This window comes from Pelodiscus sinensis, chromosome 1 (assembly GCF_052426305.1).
Source record: "Pelodiscus sinensis isolate ZL-2025 chromosome 1, ASM5242630v1, whole genome shotgun sequence".
NCBI lineage: Eukaryota > Metazoa > Chordata > Testudines > Trionychidae > Pelodiscus > Pelodiscus sinensis.
Window position 1 is genome coordinate 257,361,701 of NC_143052.1, and position 24,971 is coordinate 257,386,671.

Genomic DNA, 24,971 nt, shown 5'->3' on the forward strand with positions numbered 1-24,971 from the left:
TTTACAGCTCAAGCTGTAGAGGCTCCTACATTGAGGTCCCAGATTCAAATCTGCCCAGTCACAAGTACACTCATTTCTATAAGTACGCTGGCTATTTTAATTCCACTGTCCTATTTCAACAGCAATTTAATGCAACTGATTCATACTTGGTCCATAGGAGCCTGCTTGGTGTACTTTATGTTTCTACTTTATAAAACCAAAACAAACCCTGACTTCGTTGGTTGTGAACAAAACTCTTCAGACATGAATTGAGTATTGACAGTGTAGTCTTCCTGAATCTGGAGACAATCTAACACAATAAATTTGGCTCCTTAACAAGTTGCAGGCCAAGGCTGGGATGGTACATATTAGGAGTAGGAATCTTTGTAGAGTACCCCACTATGGTGGTTCTGGGATACTGCAAGCTGTAAAAAAAATAAACCCCATAGTTACTTCCCTTGGGGAAATTGTTGAGAATTAGAGCATGTCCCAGTTGCTCCAATTTATGCTGAGGTCTGTCTTGGTCCCCAGAGTAGCCAAGTCTTAAACACTCAGGCTTTGTCTACACAGCTGGCTTCCAGCCGAGAGTATACAAATGAAGTGCTGATTAGCATTTTGTCGGGCAGAGAGGGATAAGGATCTTGTGCAAAAAGGGGGGTTTGTGCAAAAAGGAAACGTCTACACTGCTTGTTTTAGTGCATAAACCCTTACGCAAAAAACGGCTCGAATAGATTATACAAATGAAGCACAACAAAATGCTAATCAGTGCTACATTTGCATACTCTCTGCTGGTAAAAGCCGGCAGTGTAGACATAGCCACAAAGGCATTTCGTAGCCACCTCCGTCTTCTGGGATATACCTTTGGTCTGTACTTCGAGGCCAGCAGCACACCTTGATCTCTGTGTAAACTTCATTCATAATAGCAGGAAGCTTCTCTGTGTACGGAGGGAAAGATGTAGATATATGTGTATATCCAGTCAATTGGACATTAATTTGCCATGTTCCAGAGACTGTTTGACACCCCTGATCTACTCTATGTAATCAAGCTATATAATGCACCTGTCAGGCCCGATTCATGGGAGTTTGGGTAATCTTGATAACTAGCACATCATGAAAATCAAATGTATTCCAAGGAAGTATTTGAAAAGCTAATGTGACAGATACAATTCAAAGTGACTTCTTAGCCCAAGATCTTTCTAGACAAAAGGAAAATGGAATTTATTTGATTATTTAGTCATGACTACAACTTCTTGTCCCTTACTAAATCTTGTCTCATGAAAAATCTCCCATTAAGTTTTCCAGGATTTCTGTTGTAGTAAAAAGTGCAAGACTGGCTCTTATTGTGTAATATTTTCTTAAAAATAACTTGCAATAAATTGTTGCTCAAGGTGACAAACAGGAAACATGTAATATAATCTGTGTTACATGATGCTGCAGCTGCATCCCTTCTTACTAATTTTCAAGTCTATAAACTTCTGGAAAGCATCAGATGTTTGGGGAATACTGTCCCACTCTTCCAATGTTTTAAAGCACATATAAGATTTATTTCTTCCATATAAAATACGATTTCTGCCTTAACTTTTGTACTTTTAAGCTTGATGGAACATGCAATATATCCTCTTGTCGGAAACCCCAATTCCTTTGTTCATTTGTGGATTTTTTACATGTCCCTTAATCAAAATACCTGTGGGACATTGCTAGAAAATCTTCTTCCATGCACAAAATATGTCCACTTGATCACATACACATTGGAGAGCTTTCTCCAACCATCAACATTTGCAAGACCTTACAACATGCAAACTACTAGGGGAGCAAAGCTGGCCTTTTGTACATGAATATGCACAAACATTAGGGATGTCTGGTCATGCAGAGACTGTTAATGCACAAAATTATTTTTTTTCCTACTGCAGGGTTGCTAACATTGGCAACAGGCATAAAAATGACTCATGCGTTCTTTTCAATCTTTCATAGCTCAGCAGTGCTGTAAAATGCTGCTGTTCGTTTTAATTCAGTGAGTAGAAGTTTTGTTTTGTTTAGTACTAAGGGAATTGCATGTGCTATTAGAAAGCATCTGACAGACGTCTGGCAGAGGCAACTTACTGCATTACAGTCCCACAAAAAGCAAAGGCTAAGAAGTTTCATCTTCAGCAAAGCTATCAATGGTCTCACAAAGTGAGATAAAACCTTTTCCAAATCCGTCTCTCTATTTTCTTACCTGCTTCACTGAGACGAATGCAATAGACACAGAGAGAATATATCCTGTATCCAGTCCTAGAAAAGTTTACCTTCAGATCTTCTTTTTCACGAGTATGTACAGTAATTAAAACATTATCTTCAATCTAAAAGAGGCATGATTTTAAAAATGATAAAAACATTAAATACTTTGGGGGCAATACTGACTACAAAAAGGAATGCATTTCCAAGTGATTCATATCAATTTGTTGGAGAAGATAAAACTCTCAAGGCTTTGTCGGTTTACCCAGCATCTTCCAGGTAATATTCAAGCCATTTAGCTATTTCAAAACTTTTCTTCCCACTCACGGCTTTAGTTCCTGCCATGCTGCTTTTTTTTAAAAGGGTACCAATCTTGTGGAATTCAAGAATTTGAAACTTTGCCTATTGGTTTTTGGAGCTTGCTGAACTATTCTGAGTTTGTCAAATTCCTGCTCCCCACCCACTCCAGCTCTTAGTTTAACTCTCTTTGTGATTGTGCTGATTTATTATTTTTTAAAAAAATAATTAATTCAATTTAAAATCAAGGACATTTTTTATTTTAAGTAGAAAATGGAAGCTTCAATTGAAGGAAATAACACTAAATCTCTCCCCAAGCACAAAAAGTGTCTGATTTTCAGGTTACCAAAAATCCTGAGTAAAGAGCAAATCATGTCAAACCAATCGGATAGCTTTCTTTAATAGGGTAACGTGTCTTGTGGATAAGGGAGAAGCGGTGGATGTGGTATACCTAAACTTTAGTAAGGTGTTTGATTCGGTCTCACATGATATTCTTATCAGTAAACTAGGTAAATACAACTTAGATGGGGCTACTATAAGGTGAGTGCATAACTGGCTGGATAACCGTACTCAAAGAGTACTTATTAATGGTTCACAATCTGGCTGGAAAGGCATAAAAAGTGGGGTTCTGCAGGGGTCTGTTCTGAAACCGGTTCTGTTCAATATCTTCATCAACGATTTAAATATTGGTATAGAAAGTACGCTTATTAAGTTTGCAGATGATACCAAGTTGGGAGGGCTTGCGACTAATCTGGAGGATAGTTTCATAATTCAAAATGACCTGGACAAATTGGAGAAATGGTCTGAGGTAAATAGGATGAAGTTTAATAAAGACAAATGCAAAGTGCTCCACTTAGGAAGGAACAATCAGTTTCATACATACAGAATGGGAAGCGACTGTCTGGGAAGGAGTATGGCAGAAAGGGATCTAGGGGTCATAGTGGACCACAAGCTGAAAATGAGTCAGCAGTGTGATGCTGTTGCAAAGAAAGCAAACATGATTCTGGGTTGCATTAGCAGGTGTGTTGTGAGCAAGACACGAGAAGTCATTCTTCCACTCTACTCTGCTCTGGTTAGGCCTCAATTGGAGTACTGTGTTCAGTTCTGGGCACCGCATTTCAAGAAAGATGTGAAGAAATTGGAGAGGGTCCAGAGAAGAGCAACAAGAATGATTAAAGGTCTAGAGAACACGACCTATGAAGGAAGACTGAAGGAATGGGGTTTGTTTAGTTTAGAAAAGAGAAGACTGAGGGGGGACATGATAGCAGTTTTCAGATATCTAAAAGGGTGTCATAAGAAAGAGGGAGAAAACTTGTATATCTTGGCCTCTGGGGATAGAACAAGAAGCAAAGGGCTTAAACTGCAGCAAGGGAGGTTTGGGTTGGACATTAGGAAAACGTTCCTAACTGTCAGGGTAGTCAAACACTGGAATAAATTGCCCAGGAAGGTTGTGGAAATTCCATCTGTGGAGATATTTAAGAGTAGGTTAGGTAAATGTTTATCAGGGATGGTCTAGACAGTGTTTGGTCCTGCCACATAATTCTGTCTTTTGTTTTAGCTACACCAGACTAACACGGCTGCATCTCTATCACTATCCTTCCAGTCCTAGTATTCTATGATTCTATTCTATGATTCTATGATTATCCTTTCAATACGTTTTTCTTAACATTTTGCCTATTCCCTGCTCTGTTTTTCTCTCCTCGCTCCCTTTTCATGCCATCTCTCCTAAGTGGAATGGAGTGCGTATACTCAACCATTTGGAGACAGAGCCTAGATTTCAAACTCATACCATCGAGTTCAGCTTAAAATGAGGCAAAATGTGTTTACCTAGGTATTGTCTCTCTGCTTTAGGACCATTGTTTTCTAGCCAATCATTGTAGACTTCTGGAGATTGATGAAAGATCATTAGCGGATCACATATCTACCTATTCTTTGCCTTGCTTATTTGCTTTGCCTAACTCATAATTGTGTGCTTGCACTAAAGAAAATCAAATGTACTTTTTCAAATCATTTTTTAGGTTAAATGTTAGCCTTTTGAAAGCTGGGGCCTTTTATTTTTACCTTAATTTTAGGGACACTTGGTTGTTGGCCAGCACACTCCTCTAACAGATTATGCAGATTCAACTGGAATAACACATTTCCTTAAATAGTGGGGGTTTTCACCCTAATCCTTCTAAACTTCTATTTGTGCACTTAATATTTTTCCATTCTACATTTTGCAAGGGAGACATCAAAGCATTGAACAAATAGTTTACTTGCCACAACTCTAACTTTTAAAAGCTCTTTTCTCATATGGTTCTGAAATTAAGAAATGTCAGAGATGTAGTTTATTCTGTTCAAATATATAGACATTGCAAATAGGTGCTCACCCCTTAAGCACACAGTTTTTCGCTCACTCTCATGTTAATCTTGCTATCACATCCTTAACCAAAACTTTTTCAAAATGCTTTGCATATCCTCTAATAATTCAGTTCAGAAACCTCAGCACCTCACAACACAACACCTTTATATACTTAATAAGAACTGCTCTAGAGCGGAACAGTAATTTCTTATGACAAGCCAGAAACTTTGATTAAAAAGTAAGAGGAGATTCAATTACTGCTTGACTTAAAGCTTCATTTTCATATGATAAATGCAGGTGATAGCATTTTTCTGAATTACTCACAAAGCACCACTCCTTGTTTCACCAATTATTTAAACGCCTCTTACCTATGAAAAGATTCCACTCAGTGTCCAAATCGGCCTGATTTGCTAGGCAGCCCTTCATTACATTGAGGCAGTAGTTGTTGCAAGATTTCACAGTGGGAAGTCCTCTGCAGTAAGGGCAGTACAACATCTTCATTAGTGCACGGATGCACCCTGGGGTTGGGCTGACCTGTGGAGTTAAAAAAAAAAAAAAAAAAAAAAGGAGGGAATCAATTTCCTGTCCCATGAGAGACTAAATAGCTGAGATGATCCTCAGGCAGTAGATGAAGAAAGGACAGTTTGTGACAGAGCTTAACTCTTACTAATACCCTCCTGTGAGAATAATCAATTACTGCCAATTTTCTTAATTTGGCACAGATGTCAGCGATATGCAAGAACATAGATGTCAACATTCCCATCATTGTAATTCAGCTTCAGATCTTCTGCCCAGTGTCTGTATACATTTAATGAAAAACAAAGGGAAATCCAGAGAATAAGAGGAAAGGTTAGGGAAAGATTCTAATAGGAAGAATCACAGTCGGAGGCATATTTGTCTGAAACCTTCATTCGGTAATTGCCAGCTATAGTCTCATTGGGTCAGATTTTTCATCTGTTATACCACAATAAATCCAGAATAACTCTATTGATGTCTATAAAATAATTCAGGCATGTTCAGGTGTAAGTGGGATATTAGACTGTCTCTTTAGAACAACGTTGTTGTCAAATACTATTGCTGTAAAAGCCAAACTCTGAAATTTTATTTTGGCATAATCTCAAACAATGCATAAATAAATACATAAATACATAGAATTAAAATTGGAAGGGCAGTTGTGATCCTAAAGGCACCCAGTGCCAGTGGGGAAAAAGCACTCCCTGGTATCTAACAGTGAATCTCAGGTGACCTGATCAGCTGAGTAAATCCCAACTCATCTGATATTGGGACATTTATGTAAAAGGTACATTTTTAAGGTATCTTTGGAAAAATACTAACTCACTGATCAACAACATTCCTGTGTGATTCATGCACTGTTAACACATAAAGAATTACAAATATGTCCTAGAAATATGTTCTTAAAAAGGGGTTTGGCAGGCAAGGTTTAAGGCAGCTTAATACCTAGAGAAAGGGATGTGATGCTGCCCGCTTGAATGTGTCCCCAGTGTGAATTGAGCAAGGAGAGGCAACAGAAGTATGTTTACAGAAAAGATAAAGAAAGCCATCAAACTAGCAAGTGGGGGAATAGCCTCTTACCTATCACACTGGAGGGAGGAGATTGCAGAAATTGACATGGTGGTCAATTTCTGCCCAGTGGTGGAGGCCACAGCAAGCTGGGCCCCCAAGGGATGCTACCTGACTTTGAAAAGAAAAAGAAAACCTTTAATACAAGCAGACAGAAAAGGCCAGTTTGGCATCCTTTGCTTGAGGAGACAAAGAAAACAAACACTTTGGGCTCTGTGTTGGAGCCTGGCTAAGGACTGACCAGCCATGCTAGAAGAATGACTGTGGTGAGAAAACTACTTCAAATAAAATACTGTAGTTTGTGAGGTTAGGTTTTAGTCTTGGAAATGTGTTGTTAGTTTCATTTGTTTTTTATTGTTTCTATCCCAATTCCTCTTCTTGGCATCACTCAAATATCTGTTCTTTGTTAAACTTATTCTTGTTTTATTACACAATCATTTGCCATGTTTCAATCTGAGAAGCAAAATGCTTTACCAGACTTTTCCCTGTGTCTACGTCTATATTGGCATGATTTTGTGCAAAAACATGCTGCCTGTCTACACTGGTGGGAAGTTCTTGCACAAGAATACTGACGTTCTAATGTGTGAAATCAGTGCTTCTTGCACAAGAACGATGATGCGCAGGAATAAGCCCTCTTGCGCAACTGTTCTTGTGCAAGAGGCCAGTGTAGACAGGCAACATGAATTTCTTGCGCAAGAAAGCCTGATGGCTAAAATGGTCATCGGAGCTTTCTTTCACAAGAGAGCATCTACACTGGCACAGATGCTTTTGCGCAAAAGCACATCTCTTGCGCAAAAGCACATGCCAGTGTAGACGCTTTCTTGTGCAAATACTTTAACGCAAGAACTCTTGCGTTAAAGAGTATTTGCCCAAGATCATGCCAATGTAGACGTGGCCTGTGTCTTTAGGGGGCTGAGTGCTGCAGAGGAGACAATTTTTTGAGAGACTCAGGCCTGGAAGGGCAGTTGGTATCATCCTGCAAGGAGTAACCAGGCTGGTCCTAACCAGGGTGAGATCACTGTGCTCTAAACAGGCTACTGGTGCCAGAATTTTGAGCCAAAGCTGCACAGCACAGTGCCACCCAAGACCTCAGGCCAAACGGTAACCATTTATTCTCATTTGAAAGAAACCCAAATGCATCACAACAGCAGAGCACAACAGCAACAAAGAGGCTTGTTGAGCATGGAAGATGGTGAAATGTTTTTTGTAAGAAGATTTGTGCATAACAGCTAAAAAACTGAGACACCTTATTTTACCCATCTGCCCACTCCCCTGAGTAGTGTTCTGTTTGTTTGTTTTGCATTTTATCTTCCATTAGAATGCAAACTCTTTAGAGCAGGTATTGTGTTGGTCTCTGTATTCAGAAAATGCTTAGCACATTTTGGGCACTATTACAATAAAAATAATTATTGCCTGTCACAATAGATTACAAAGATGTCGTCCCATGGTAATGAACAGGGACATGAAGAAATCCATGCTGCTCTCTACTTTTCAGAGTTTGGAGAGAGCACAGTAAATTAATGAATGTTCTAATACTAAAAACATAGAAAAGCTCTTTTTTGTGACTGATTTTCTCTTATCTCTGTTAAAACACTGATATTTGGTGGATTATGCTGAGTGTGTGTTTAAATGAGACTTTTATGACACTTTTACATTGATAAAAATCTGCTAAAAATCATAGTACAAGCTGCTGAGTATGCTTCAGGGAATATATTAAATCTTTTATAACTTTTTTTTTAGTCCTCTTAATCTAACAAGAGCACTAATCCCCACTGAGGGATATTTTCAGAGCAAGTTTCAGTTGTTTGGCAAATAATTTGATTAAACAGAATAGTTAGGTTCCTCCACCACACACACACACACACACACACACACACACACACACACACTTTGGATTAACTATTATTGTCCTCTAAGGTCATGGAAAAAGGTTGAGGGAATTTTGCTCAAACTTTTGAAAATCTGAGGCATATACCACACCCAGAAAATTTCACTTTAGAAATTATTTCCTCAGAAATACTATGAGCATGTGAAATCAGGCACATGTCCTGGAAACTGGAATTGCAATCATAAATAATTTGCTTTCCACTGGCCATCTCTATTTTATGGGGTTTTCAAAGCTCTTCCTCTTCTTCATCTTCAAAAACAAACTCTCCCATGTGGTAATTCTTGTCTGCAGACTAATTTCAGTCAACAAAAGATGTATCTTTCCAGTATGAATTATTCAAAACTTGAATAGGCTTATGGGAGCTACTGGATTTTCCATTTACCAGTCCTGCTGTAACTGATACTGATGAAGGAGGAGGAAGAGGAGATTTTAAAAATAATAATTTCTTTTAGTTGGCTCCAAGCCAAAACTAGAAAATGTACCTACTTTTCAGATTTAAAAATAAACAGGTATTATGTAAATCATACCCTCTCTTTCACATTGCACAGGTTTGCATAACTGAGAAATTTTTAATCAGTAATTATACCAATTCCTGTATTGAATCTGACAGTTCCATTTCTATGTAAGTATATTCAAACCACAACACATTTCAACATTACCCCCTCTGAGCCTTGATTGTTCCTAGTAGATTTAAAACACATTACATTTCTGGTTGCAGTCAAGTTTTTTTTTTTTATTTCATTATGTGAGCTTTTTTTACCTGAACTTTATCTAAGTTGATTTTAACACCTTAATCCTGTCCCTAGCCCTCTCTAGACTGGCATTTATGGGCAATATCTGACTTAAGGTTTTGACAATTTTGAAATCCTATAGGGAACTGTAAATGTATCATGAAGCTATAATTAATACTTCAAAATCAATGTTTTCCAAATCTTATTCAAGTACCTAGAAGTAGAGTACATGAAACAAATATATCTGTCTATATCCTTCTCTTGCTACATACAATCATGACAGACAGGAGTTACCATAGGATATGTGGGCTCTGTCATCCCTGAAGATTTGCTGCAATCTCTCCTCCATCAGGTGATGCTAACGCTGTACCTAAACGGTGCGTCTAGACTGGCAAGATTTTGCGCGAAAGTGGTCGCTTTTGCGCAAAATCTTACTACCTGTCTACACTGGCCATGAGTATTTGCGCAAGAACACTGACTTTGTACTGTACAAAATCAGTGGTTCTTGCGCAAATACTCTGATGCTCCCGCTCAGGGATAAGCCCTCTTGTGTAAGTATTCTTGCGCAAGAGGGCCAGTGTAGACAGCCAAGTTAATTTCTTGCGCAAGAGAGCATCTACACTGGCATGGATGCTATTGCGCAAAAGCAAATCTTTTGCGCAAAGGCACATGCCAGTGTAGACGCTCTCTTGCGCAAATACTTTTAACGGAAAAACTTTTCCATTAAATGTATTTGCGCAAAATCATGCCAGTCTAGGTGCAACCAAAGAGTAAAAACCTAATAACCTGGGTATTCATGATGAGGACCAAGGCTTTGTAGGGGGAATTTTTTTCCAGAATAGTAGTGAATCCTAGAGCACAGCAACAAGATACCTGTGCTTGCATGTGCTTCCCAGCTCCTTTTCCCAGGACAGTACATGCTGATTTTTTGGCCACTGTCTCTGCCCTGTGTGATTTCCAAACTATTTAAGCAATTAGCAGGTTTGCTTCTGGAACATGCCACCCTTTCCTCTTTCTCCTTTGATGAAAGGAGTTCCAGCTGCATATCCTTGTCTGCTAATTGTAAGTACCAGTTCCACAGGCCGATAAAAAATAATTATTTTCCCAGCCCGAATGAAAAATTAGAAAAGCTAAATGAGGAGTGGGAGTCACTGAAACTTCATGTTGGTGAAACAGAGAAAAAGGAGGGAGAACTTTTTAAATTAACAATTTAATTTAAAAAAATTGATGTTTACTTCACACATTATGCCAGAATTAAAGAAGCTTTTTAGTGCACACAATGGGCCAGATTCTGATCTTATTCTACCGGTGTAAATCCACAGTACATCCATGAATATAAAGAGGAGTTCTACATATTTACACTGGTGCAACTGAGAACAGATTTGAACCCTTTATTACAAAGTAAGTATTAATAGACTGACAACTAAAGTTGACACAATCCCATTGTAAGTCACCCAGCTTGTACAACAGCATTTTTGCATATTCACTTAATTTTAATCCATAAACTTTATACTTTAGTTCAATATTTCAAGACCAGACACTCATTCTCTGCTTTTAGTATATATCGTTCACTGATTATCTTCTTGGCTGGCTGCAATTACAGCCTATTGATGAATTTTGCAAACACTGGAAGAAGTACATGTAACTTAGGTTAGTAATGAGATTTCTCTTCCTTTCTCAGGTTCTTTCCTTCAAACTAGATTTGCTCACTGCTGAATGTAAAATTATTCACTTTCTTCTTGTTCATTTTTGGCTCTCTTCATGATCTTTCTGTTATTGATTTCATTCAACAACTATCTCCAGCAGAAAAAGTTTCAGCTGAAATATATGCACACACTTAATTAGAACTCCATGCATTCGTTCAAAAGACAGTTTAATGTTTTTCACTATATCAGAGTCTTATTCCCTGTTACTCTAAGGTCTTTTACATCGCTCTGACAATATAGTATAAAGAGAATATAGTATAAATAGGAATGCAGGCAAATTATATCTGGAGTGAGAATTGTATCACAGAGGGTCAATCTGCAAAGAGTTGCAACAGGTTCAGCCTCTCAAATACAGGACTCTCTGGTCCAGCAACATTGGGGGATGTTGTCTGGGGATCCCCAGCCAGGTCAACAGCAGCAGCAGAGGGCTAGTGGTGCTTGGGGAGCCTCTGTCCGGGGAGCCTCTGTCCAGGGATCCCAGCCATGCCAGCAGCAGGAAGGGACAGCAGGCTGGTCTGCCAAAATCTCTCATTCAGAACTGATCAGATTCTGAGGGTACCGGACCTTGGAGGTCCCACCTTTACTACAAACCATATGTCAAGTTTGGACCCGATCTTCTTTCAGACAAAAAAAGTTACACATGGCATTTGAGATTACTGGAGCACTATAATCCTCCAGCTTTGAAGAGGTACGCATCCATTGACTGCATTAGAATTACACTAACGGAAAGCTGGCAGAAAGTCGTGAATATCCGAAACTATTTTTCTGTATCTTTCAAGCTCACAGCCATTAAAATAATATCTCCTTTACTAAGATATAAACCAGTTTAAGGTGATAAATCCGCTACCCTTAAATTTAATGTCTCTAAATCCATTGGAATTTCATTCTGGACAGAATATGATTGGTAGTTCAATATGTTCACATTGTTGGCTATTGCAAGCTATCACACACAAGACTTTTGGTTTTTAAAAAAGCACGTCACTGTAAAATGAAATGAAATGATAGTTCAGTGGTGTACGATACTTTAGATTAAGTACCCTGCATTAAACTGTTTGCATGCCTTGAAAGTGAGAGCCCACACCCAATGTCCTTGTTTAACAGAGACAATTTCTAGTTGACATGCGATTGAAAGAGGAGTTCTTAAAAAAATGGACTCACAAACGAATGCACAGTCAGTCAGACACACAAATATATAGTAGATTGTGGACTGCATGTACATATGGTACCTGGGCAGCAGGGTTCAGGTGTCAGGGCAGCAGCATCCTGTACCCTGACTCTGGACCTTCACATCTTGCAGGGCTGGTCATCTGCCCTGGACAGTGGCCAGGTGGCTGCCCTGGAAATCACAGGGATGGAAGGTTGCCCTGATCCCAGACTTCTGGAGCTGGATGGCTACCCTGGAGCTCGTGGGGCCATGCAGCTGCCTCAGTCTAGGACATTGGTCAAGAACAGAACAGTCCTGTGTTCTATACCGCAGGTCACACTGATATTGTTAATACAGCCACACTAATATATAAGTAATAGAGATGTAGCAGTGTTAGTCTGGTCTTGCCAATTTTCTTCCACAATTTGATCTGGCGAAGTGAATCTGGCCCACGAAAGCTCATCACCTAATAAACCATCTTGTTAGTCTTTAAAGTGCTGCATAGTACTGTCTTTTGTTCCACTAATATATAAAGACTTTATACATAGTGCACCATCTATTTAGGGCCCTCACAAAATGCCCTCTTCATTATTTCAGTGAGTAGCGTACATATGTTGGGTCAACTTACATCTCTATGTTAACATGTCCTTATTCAGGATCTTTCAAGTTCACTTTTAAATTCTCTCAAAACGTGCTTGTAAGTATAAGCACCAGGTATAAAATATTGAACAGATGCACAAGTGCACCTTAGGTTGATGACTATGGTCTGGAATGACCTGCTTATGGCATGTGTGCTTAGATTGCTGCTGAGAAATGCACTTAAGTTGCAGTTTTGGGTACTCCAGAGTACAAAGCAAATTTGCATCTTCTTTCTGTCCTTTAAGCTTTTTTTATTCCTAAAAAAACCCCACCCTCCTGGTCACCTTGTCCTTGCTGAAACACAACACAGCACTAGAAAGTTCCTCAGAGGAGGTTGCGAATTTGCCCTACCTGCAAAAGATTAGGACACCAGAATCTGTCTCAGGCCTCTGCCTATAATTGACTTTGCTTGCTGTGAAGTGAAGATTGTGGTTCAGTGTATTATCACAAAAGAGAACTTAATAAAGGTTGGACCTCCCAAAATGGGACTCTGTGGTCCAGCAATATATGTGGTCCGGCAGGACCACAGATGTTGCTGAACCAGAAAGTCCCAGTTTTGGGAGCCCCAGTGGCAAGAGAGACTCAGCGACAAGCTGGGAGCCCAATGTGCCTGGGGCTAGGAACAGGGCCAGAGCCCTGGTAGTGCAACCAGGTTGCAGCAGCCCTTGTAGCTGGGCCCAGGGCAACAGCAGCCGCTGCATCCCTGGTAGCAGGGATAGGATAGCCACGGGTTCCTGGTTGGGAGGAAGAGGGAGGGGGGGTAAGGCAGCTGGGCCAAAAGCAGGGAGGGGCAGTGGGCTGGGGAGCTGGTAGCCTTAGACCTCCCCTGGTCTGGCAAATTCATTCCTTCATTCAGGACCAGTCAGGTCCTTAGGATACCAGACCACAGAGATATAACCTGTATTTCTGTGGCTATGTGATTTTACTGGGATCTAAATCATGAAACTGAAAAGTGATTCACAATATGAAAAATCTGAAAAAAAGCACCTAAAGCATGGTCCTTAAGCATAGCAAAATTCAGGGAGCATCATCTATACTGCATACTACCCAGTTAATAGAGAAGGGAATTGTAATAGCAAAATGCTTCTATTACTTCCAGCATTATGAAATGATAGTTTAGCTATTATCTTTTTTTTTATAAATGCTTATAAGAAGTAAAAGTCACTTTAAATTTTATCACTGGTTTGCAATATGCATAGTCTCCAATAGGAGTGAATTCTCTGGGTTGAAATTCAATTCTAGTTATTGCTGATTTCAGATAATGGAAAGCAGAGGGAAGCTTACATTACAAAACCTGCTCAATTGATACAGTTTTGCTAAAATATTTCTGGTTTTGCAAAATAGTAGATAGATTTCTGGAGAGTCCATTTATATACTTAAATTACACCCTGAAGCTTTCAAGCATTGCTGATTGCTATGTGAAAAGCCCATGTATAATTGGGGCTCGTCAGGAGGTATTTTATTTTGTGTTTTTTTTTTTACAAAACTCTCACTCTCCAAATATGCTGATTAATTGAAACCAGCACAGTTGGTGGGAACATTCTGTGTTCAGTGAAAGTTCCATTGAGAAAGGTTTCTCAGATCCAGACTGGAAATTCAAAAAAGAATGAGAACATCTCAGAACAGCTACTATATTGGTGGTTATCATGGCTGCCTAACAGAATAGGAAACTGGGTTGAAGTTCCCATTCTGCCTGATGAGGAAACATTGTCTCCTTTACTTTCATCACACTGTAGAATAGAAAAACATTAAAAAAATCTGATAAATAGGGTAGGATAATAGGAAAACCAGCAGTACATGTGTGATGATATTGTGCTCTGATATGAATATGTAAAACATTGTGGCAACCATTGTTAATGTTAATGTTTGCACCAAATGTTGAACAAACTAGCCAAGTGAGGTGTCTATCGAAAGATTATGATTCTTTGATTCTGTTTGTGCTATTCATATGCAAGTATAATCTTTTAGTTTGAGGTTATGAGTATTGTATTTCAAATGTTTGTTTCTGGGAAACCTCAACAGAAGGCTAGTCAAGTGAATAGCAATACTTGACTGACAATGGTCTTTAAAAGGTGCCAATCCACATCTGAGGAACTTCGCTGTGAATGTTCGGACCAGCATGCAAGCAATGGCTGCAACAGAGTCATGAAAGGACAGGTTACTTGATCATGTGACAAACTCCATCTGGGGCTTACTTCCATATAAGGAGAACAATGGAATTCCCTTCACGTGGACAAGGGTATAAAGAGGACCCTATGGGTTCCTTCATCTTTGACTTCATTTCAGCTCATCAATTCTGAAGCATCTTTGCTATGAACTGAGCCGGAAAGGACTGATGATCAGTGTTCCCTCTAAGCTGCAGGGCAGCACAGCTTCATAGGTGATTAATCAGCCCCACACAGTCAGAAGCTCAGGGCTCCTGCAAGGAGTTGATTGATGGGTGGGGCTGATTAATCACCTGTGAAACTGTGCATAGGGGTCGGAGAGGCCTGGCAAACAGAGCAGGCAGCATGACCCTACACTGGGCACTGTGTCCCTGGGGCTGCCCCAGCCAAGCCTGGGCATGCAGCTCCCAGGAGCCAAGGGGTTAATACCCCTGCCCTTGCTACAGGATATGCTCCCTGCTCTGGGAGGTGGAGGGGACTGGAGCTGCTCTGTAGATCCAGCACCGGGTGGATGGTCACAAGCTGCTGCCACCTCTGTGGAGTGCTGAGGCATGGCTGTGCCTCACTGCTCCTTGCGGGATGTGTGTGGGGGGCAGGGAGATCCTTCTCCAGGACCTCGCTGTGCCTGGCCAGGCTGGAAACAGCCCTGGGCTCTGCCCATCCCAGCCCCAGAGCAGCAACCTGCAGGTGAGGGGTGAGCCCCAGCAAAGGGCTGGGCTTGGCAGGGAAGTGACTCTGTCCTGCCCCCCTGTCCCTCCTCACCCAAGAACTGCTCCTAGGGGGTTATGAGTCCCAATGCTATTGCCTTGCCAGTGTGTACTCTGGGGGCACAGGGAGGTGGGGGTAGGGGTGGGTTGGGTTGGGGTGGGGGATGAAAGAGGTTGCACTGAGGGGCACGAGGTGATGCTAGGGATCTGGTTGGGAGAATCATGGGGCTGAGGGGAGGGGGATTGGAGCAGAGGGAAGATGTTAAGGGGGATACAATTTTACTTTGCAGAAGCTACACTTTCCTTTACTTCCCACTTCTTTGGCTCCCTCCCCCATTAGCTATTTAGCAGCATTCTTACTCTCTCACCTTGTCGGCATTACTCCCCCAAGCACTTCTTGCCCCCAAACTCCTTTTCATGCCCCCACCCACCACCTCTCTTGCTGCCAAACTTCCTTCCAGACCCTGCCCTCCTCACCCTGTCCTGCACCCCACCTCCTGTCCAGATCCCGCATCCCTATCTCACTCACTGGCAGGCTGCCCTGAGCACGGAACCCCTCATTTTTGTTCCCACACCAGAGCCTCAGGAGGTCCACAAAATCCACTAACTCTGGAACCCCAGAAAAGGAGTCTGGCCTATGGGGAGCTCTGAACCTCTGTCCTCCCTGTCACTTTCCCTAACCCCGTGTGGGCTGGAGTGCCAGACAAGTGAGGTGTCTCAGCTGGGGACCACATCAGTGAGGGTTGGCGGGGGGGAGAAGGAGGGGGGGTGAAGAGGTTTGGAGGAGGTTTTTTACTTCTCACTTGTATAGTTCCCCACCAACGTTTCTGTGGGTCAGTGGCCCCTGACCCAAAAAAGGTTCCTTGCCCCTGCCATAAATTAAGAAACATTGAAACCTTTTGTGTTGGACATAAATTCATATTTTACTTTATTTAAAATGAAGTCTCATAAACTAACATGAAAAAGTTAAAACGCTTACTCTGTTTAATAACTTAAATTAAACCATTCTCCCTAGATGCAGCTGGTTCAGAAACTATGGTGACCATACCCAGCCTGCCCTTGTCCTCTCCTCCTCCCAGAACACAGATCTGTAAATAGAAGTGAATTAATTAAATCTTGGCACGCTGCTTCTGAAGGGTTGCTGACCCCTGCTGTAACTAATACAGCCCAATATGCCATTAGCCTTCTTGGCTACAAGGACACACTGTTGACTCATACCCAGCTGCTCATTCACTATAATTCCCAGGTTCTCTCCTGCAGAACTGCCACTTACCCAGTTGGTCCCCAGTGTGTAGCAGTGCATAGGATTCTTTCAACCTAAGCGCAGGACTCTGCCTTGTCCTTGTTTAACCTCATCAGATTTCTTTTTTGGACTGATCCTCCAATTTGTCTAGGTCACTGGACCCTATCCCTACCCTTCCCCCAGCTTAGTGTCATCTGCAAACTTGCTGATGGTGAAATCCATCCCATCTGCCAGATCATTAATGAAGCTCATAAGCATTCTTATGAGATTTTGGTGTCCCCCCCCCCCAAACTCTCACAAGAGGAGTGGCTTCTGTGAAATTTCATCTGAGAATGAGAATAGATTCTTTCAGTATTGGGTTCACCAAGACTAAAACCAATCAAGAACTAACACATTTATAAATGAAAAAGTTAAGAGTCAAACTGAAAAGTGGAATGTACAAGAATAGATATTGTGTGAATCTACTTTCTCCTACTCTTTCATTTCACTATATCTATTTTGAATAACATAATTCAAATGATGACTGCAGACGCAACTAGTTTCATTGGGTGACAATTTCCTTGCATGACAGGATGGAGATTAACTTCTGTATGTAGAATGAGTCAGTTCTTTGACACCATTAATAACAAGGTGTTGGTGACACAAGCATGCTACATTCTCACTGGATCTTGACTCTTTGCTGTTTGCTCTGTTCTCCTAATAGTCCCCTGCCAAACCATGTCATAGTTAAGATGGGCATGTGAAGGGGTGTGTTTGGAGCACTCAGCCCTTTGGTGATGCCCATTAGTATAACTGTTCTAAGGTAGCTCTAATGAGCCAAAGTAAATTAGAGAACCCTTAATCCTACTCTTAATTATGATGGGGACTGGCCTCTAGCAGCACTCATGACAGGGAGGCATATGTATATTTGCCCATAATATTGTAATGATATGAAAATGGCATAACGACTTTGTTTTATGCAAGATGAAGCATGTGAGGCATTATTGGGAAGGTTATGATTTACTGAATGTGATTTTTCTATTTGTATGCATGTATTATTTCTGTATCTGATGTTAGAAATATTGAATAGTCAAGAATTAAAATTGTGTTTTCACCAGGGGACTGCTCACCCGACAGTGTTCAAACAGCCCGGATGGGCCATTAGGAAGGACAATTGGACTATAAAATACTAATCTTTTGGGGAGGGATAGCTCAGTGGTTTGAGCATTGGCCTGCTAAACCCAGGGTTGTAAATTCAATCCTTGTGGAGGCCATTTAGGGATTTGGGGCAAAAATTTATCAGGGATGGTACTTGGTCCTGCTGTGAAGGCAGGGGACTGGACTCAATGACCTTTCAAGGTCCCTTCCAGTTCTAGGAGATAGGGAATCTCCATTAATTTATAAATTTAATCTCCTACTTTCCCAAGAAGTGTCCGAGGATGCTGCTCTCACACCACAAGTTCATGTGATGCCACCCAGTACAGGATACAATCTTGAGCTGGTATTTTTTCCAGTGGAAAAGGGTGGGGATTAAACTAAGAAATAAAATATTCTTGACATATGTGAATCCTATTTAAGTCTTGCAAGTCAGTTAATTTGGGCTCTTCTCCACTGCCTCTCCACCCACGAAGAAAGACTGCTGAAAACACCTGAAGAAAGAAAGGAAGCAAACTGCAAGAGGGAGGTGTCAAGCCCAGGCAGAGCAGAGCAGCATGTGAAGAGATTTACTTCAACAAACATTGCAATCTGCATGAAACAGCATTTAGAGTGAGAAGTTACTATTTGGGACCAATTTTTAATATATTAAGCTTAGTTTATGCGTTTGGTTTTGTTTGCTTGCTTAGTAATCTACTTTGTTCTGTTTGGTATCCCTTACAAATCACATTTACTTTTTGTAATTAAAATCTTGTTTCTTGTTTATTCTAAACCCCAGTTTGTGCAACTCATAACTGTGAAGAGGGGAAAGTTGCACACATCTTCCTCTACATGGAAGGAAGGGAAACATTTATGTGCATATGTTGCACAGACAATATAATTTTGGATTTACACTCCCAGAGGCTGTGCACACTTGAATGCTGGGCAATCCCCTAGTTGTATCCTCCCACACAAAGTGGATACAGATTCTGTGTCATTCTACTGTCGGGCGTGTCCCTATCTGTGCATGTGCTGCAAGGAGTTTTGAGAGCCTGTCACAGCAGCAGAGAGTAAGGAGAACCCAAGATGGTAGGACCCCAACACATCAAGTGGCACCCCAGAAGGTGTGTCCAACCTGCCATATCCTTCCTTTCCTAGTTCCCTTTACAAATATTGAAATAGGTTATATCTAGCATAGCACATTTAAACTGATACAATTTAAAAACATGGTTAATTCTATTGTAGGTCACAGGATTGCACAAATGAAACTGAGGTTAGAATTTGGATCTAAGCAAGCATAGACCAATTGCAGGACATGTTAAGCTGGGGATATAGAAGATGTGCAGTACCGCACTCTGGAATGGCTACCTTGCAATAAATATGTGTTTAAGTCATTCCATTGCCATTTGTCTTTATTCTGTTAACCCACCTGATTGATCCTAACATGATTTACAAAAAGTAATGCACGCTGGAATACATTTTACAGAAGGCATCTGAGTATAATCTGCCTAGAGATCTCGGTTCCAGAACCACAAGACAAACACACTTAAACCATAAAGGCACTCTCAGCAGCATGTGTTTATTTATAAAGCGTACTGAAAGCTACTTTATCATGAGGGTCTCCATTATAGATAGGCTGTCTGCTGCAATGCCACAATCTCTTTCAAAACCTTTTAGGGGGCAGACATGTCTTAGTCATGTCCAGAACACAAAAAGTATATTACAAGTAGGTGAAGCATCTTCAGCAATTAAGTAATCAAATCCCTTTCATCATGCCTATCAATATATCCTGGGCAACATAGTAATATGCAAGCTCCTTGGTACAAGCGATGTGACTTCAGTGTACTCCGGTACAGCACCAACCAACCAACAATTGACAAACAGGAGAAGCAAACACAGAGTTGTTCTCTTTGGGTATGCTATTCATTGTGGAACTGATTCTATCGTCACAACAGGCTGAGTTATCACCTTATTCGCATTGCACAGTCTCACTGAGCAAATATACAGGCAAACATATCATGAGTGGCTCACTATTGACTTGTAAATCAATATTGGCCTACGTGTTCCAAGACCTCCATGAACCCCTGCGTCCATTGGCTATCCTCTGCTCCCCATTCTATTAAGCTATTCTATTACTGTGGAAGAAGCTTCCAAAGAATGTATTTGCACAGGGCACAGGACAAAGGAGAAGTCCCCAACTACCAGTTCTAGTGCCATCAGAGTTCTAGGTGGCTACAGGTGAGCTACGGGGGAAGGGGAAATCATGGATCTTCACTTAGGGTATGTCTACACTACAGTGTTATTTCAAAATATCGTATTTCAAAATAACACGTCTACACACAAAATGCATTTTGAAATAGCACTTTGCTATTTAGAAATAGCACGGGCACACTGAGTGGACTCTGAATCGCATTTAAGGCTGGCTGGAACGAGTTTCTGTAGGGCACCAGGTCAGGACTTACTGTGTGGGGCTGCTGCCTGAGGCTATCTGAGGTCTGTGCTTAAAGGGACCCCCTCCCTCACCCCACCAGACAGCCAGTTCTCGGGTTTCCCTGCTTGCTTGTCTACCGCAATGAGGGACAGCAAAGCATTTTGTCTCTGCATGCTCTGGTTGCCCTCACCTGATCGTCAGCACAAAAAATGGCGGCCATTTTTATTTTAATGAAACAGGGATTATTTAAATCCCCGCTTCTTTGCCTATGCCGGGTAAACTAGTTTACATGGCTCCGTTGACGGAGCCAATCTGCCCAGATTCTGCTGTGATCATACCCACTTTTTAATGGCTGCATTTACATAGCTTACAGATCAGAAAACAAACAAAACAAAACTTTTCCTTGTTTTGAAAACTGAAAACCCATCTAATATCTATGAGGGAGAAGAAAAACATGCTGTGTAATGACTAACAACTGAAGACACAACAGGCAGCTCCATAGAAACAAACAATTCAACCCATGAAATGATTAAGCCCTCTGAAAGACAAATTAGAAACTATTTCATTAAACTTGGGCTTCCATAGCCAGTGAAAGACAGAAAGTAATTGCTTACATATTATTTCTGCGATTTTACTACATACGTTCCCATCTCTGATACATGCTCAAATCCAGAGTGCTAAAATACATACACAATAATAAAAAAGAGTAGGGACACTCATTACTATCTTCCATTTTACTACTAAAAATACTATTAATAAACATCTCATCATTGATACTACACTATCAAGGAAAATCTTGTGAACTGAGTTTTCAATACATATTTTTCAAGCTCTGACTAGAAAATACTCACAAGAGAATTAGAATATCATTATTATATTTACAAACACCTATCTAAGAAGTTTTCCACCATTATGATCTTTTAGAAGGGTCCCTGTCATACAGAAACTACAGGTTCAACCTCTCTATTCTGGCATTCTCTGGTCTGCCAACATGTGTGGTCCAGCCTGATTTAGTTAGCTGGATGGCCATTTATCATGGGTGTGGCCACGTTTCCCATGGTCCCATAAAGTATATTTACAGCAACCGGTCCTGGCTCTCTGTGTTCTGTGCTGTTATTTAGCTCTAACTGGCGCCTAAATGTCTTCTAAGACTTCACTAAGCTGTTAGATATTATTGATGTCTTGTGGTTCGGCAAATTCTCTGGCTCAGCAACTGACAGGTCCCGAGGGTACTGGACTAGAAAAGTTCAACCTGTTTGGTAATCATCAGAAAAACAGAAGGTCGTGGATTACACTGGATTCTCTCTTTGATTTATGTGTTAGTAGGTATAATGTAAATATCTATTTCATATAATTGATTTACTACCTTTTGATATTCTTCGTAATCTCAAGATTTGTTTGTCATCTGTTTTGGACACATACACTATAGAAGAACCAGATATGAGCTGAAATGTAAACTGCAACTGTAAACCTTACTGAAGTTTGGTGGGATGAATCGGGGCGGGGTACCATTCAGATTAAAATACATGTAATCAAATATGTTGCTATGATTCTGGTTATGAGTTTGATCCAAAGCAAAAAGGGCCTTGTTCTGGTTCAGATGTGGCTAAAACCTTTCAAGAAGAGTTCATGAGTTTTAGTGCAATCCACCCTACTTTTGATCTGCCTTGGACACAATTAATATGATTGTTTTATATTTATATTGTGGTGGCCCCCAGAGGAATTGACCAGGTTTATGGTACCATTGTACTCAGTAACCAAATTAACAGGATGGAGTCTGTCTACCTCTGAAAAGCCAAAATCTAAGGGTACGTCTAGACTACATGCCTCTGTCGCCAGAGGCATGTAGTCTAGACGTACCCTCATACAGACGAAAAAGAAAGTTCTGCTTCTGCTCATTTCTACATGTTACGTATCAGACAATACAATTAAAAATATCAAGGGTATGGGTTCTGCTTAACTCTGAAATGAATAGGGTGTTATCTTGAAAATCTGTGCCTATCTGAATGTCAGTGTTTGTGTCTTTCAGTGCTCTATCATCCACATTGCAATGCTGACTTCACTTCAAATTTAACATAAACTGGCAACTTGAATGATTGATTATGTAATATTTTCTCACTCATCTTTGTGAAATAAAACCTTGAGTTAGAATCAAGTCAAACAAAGATGCACAAGAACACCAAAATTATTAAATATTTTGGCTATGGCTACACTGCCAGGTTTTTTTCAGAAGAAGATATGCAAATGCGAGCACAATTTGCATATCTTCTTCCGAAACCCCCCCGGCAGTGTAGCCGTAGCCCCCGTGAATGAAGGTCCCTAATCCCACCATTTGAACCTCTATGAGCAACTAAGCAAGCATTGATGCTCCTCTTGACTTTGTAAGAGCAGGCTTGCTAAGGATCCAGTTACTATTTGTCTTGATGTATATGTTAGCCTTAGAAGACTTAGACCTTCTAATAAAAATAATGTTGTAAGCAGCACCTAAACTGAACAGAAAAATTGTGTGTTGATTTGTTTTACTTAAAAGAAAAACCAATAACCTCATCTTTGCTCTGAAAATCTTCAAAAAATTTCAAATAATGTTTTATAAAATACAGAAGGAGATCTTAAAGACCATGGGGCCTTTAGAAGAGATGGGAGAGAAATACCCGTTTTCCTGAGTTATGAAGGGAAGTGACAGCATATCAAGTTTGAGATTTTTCTACTCAATTATGAATGCAAAAGAAAAGTGAAAATGGAACTGCAAACATCTAAAATGAGAATAATCTATTCTGGGAACCATTTATAGTATAAGTAAGAGTATAATTAAATAATGACTTCATTTCAGTAAGATCCCATGATAAGAATCAATGGTCATGTCACTGATCTTGCATTAATTTGTACTTACGTCATCACTAAATCTTGTCACAGTTTCACTTTCTTGACATTCTGAATTAACCTTGACTATAACCTTAGCATTAAAATAGAAGATTGGAAAATCTTTCTAGTTCACTAAAACTTTTTTCTCTCTCCAAAGACTTCCAGGGCTGCTCTGTGAAATAAATTTTATTCAGCAGAATTCATGTATACAACATATCTTCATTTTTAAAAGATGTAATGATCCTTATCCAAAGAAGGTCTACCACGATTCAATGGGGAAAAAAAGACACATTCTTGGCTTCTTTCAGACTTTGCTGAGAAAGCAATTTCATTTCCCTTTAAACCCTGCATGTATATTGGGAATTATTATATTTTGATTTCAGTCATAAATCAAGATACTTGTAAAAAATATACAAGGCAGAATATAACGTTTCAAATAACAAATTTAAATAACCGTTATATGTTTATAAGCCTGAGCCTGTTGTTCATGTGCATCTTTTGTGGGTCTTATATAAGGGATCATCTAGAATGCTTGGAAAGGTGATACATTTTCTCCTTTGTCTCAGCTTTTGTTTGCTATGAGAGCCCTTTTGGTCATGTACAAAAAAGGTTTTTCTGATCCTCATCTCACTACAGTTTTGATAAAGAAAATCCTTTTAGTGACACTTTTATAGTTTTAAACTAATTTGAATTTTGACCAGCATGGTAGATGGTACTTGTGGATTGACTACACATTGGATAAAGAGACTTATGAAAGAATAATCATCCACGATAAGGGAGCCTTAATCATTACTTAATGTTGAACATGTACAGGCAGTCCCCGGGTTACGTACAAGATAGGGACTGTAGGTTTGTTCTTAAGTTGAATTTATATGTAAGTCGGAACTGGTACATATTGTAGGGGAAACTCTAGCCAAACATTTCTCCAGAGCTCAGTTTTATTCTCCCACACCTCACTTCCCTCAGTCCTTTATTCTCAAGCTGAGGTGTCTGCTGAGAAAAGCCGCTCCACATCTCCCTGGTCTGCTGGGGGGAGGGAGGGCACTAGCTTCACGTCTCCCTGGTCTGCTGGGGGGAAGCAGCTAGTGCGGGGTGGCCTCACCCCATTTGTAAGTAGGGATCCGATGTAAGTCGGATCCATGTAACCCGGGGACTGCCTGTACTTTCAATCTTTTCCAAATACTTCATAAATGCAATTTAGCACAGAAGATGATTAATCCTTCCCCTTTAAGAAAATCAATAAGCAGGATCTTCTGACTGAAAAAAAACAAACAAACAAAAAAGATACAGCTGATCCTCGCATTGCACAAAAGACCTGGATAAACTGTGGCCTATGGAGTTCTATGATGTAGGACTTTCTTACCCTCATCTTTAACTCAGTTTACATAAAAATGTGGGCCATGGATACTAAATATCCCACTATTCGTCTTGATCCCAGTGCCTGTCCAGGCTCAGCTGCTTGGATCCAGACACGGTTGAGCCAGGTTTGGACTAGGACAGTGGGAACCTGATATTTATCAAATGGGTCTATCTCTTGTTACACCTTAGTTTGGTGATGTGGTGGGAGCCTCAAAGGTTAAAGCCGATTACCCAGTGAAAACTACTGGATGATGGTGAAACAAATGATTTTTTATTAAACAGAATGGTTCTTTTATCAAAAATCAAGTGACTATTAAATGAATTTTAAAACAAGCAATTGCCTAATGCTTTTACATGAGGGGAAAACTGAACCAAACTGCACTTAACTGATTACAAACTTTGTGATTATAATTCGATTATATTAAATCACCATCTTTAATTCTCTTAAGGTAGCACAGCATGCAAGCAAAAAATACAAAAACAAAGCCAATATAATGATAATAAAAACTCCGTCCACAGCCAGCCCCTCTATGGTTATTTTAGGGCAGCTGGTGGAGTTAGTCATTAATCT

The 24,971-nt window shown here is 40.3% G+C and overlaps 1 protein-coding gene across 2 annotated transcripts in view; it reads right to left on the reverse strand.

Annotated features, from left to right (window-relative positions):
- GPC6 (glypican 6) overlaps positions 1 to 24,971 on the reverse strand; it is a 1,157,918-nt gene that overhangs the window by 294,815 nt on the left and 838,132 nt on the right. For both annotated transcript variants that reach the window (XM_006113655.5, XM_075918824.2), the window contains exon 4: positions 5,200 to 5,365. In XM_006113655.5, coding sequence (XP_006113717.3) covers positions 5,200 to 5,365 — 166 coding nt within the window. The remainder of the gene's footprint in view (positions 1 to 5,199; positions 5,366 to 24,971) is intronic.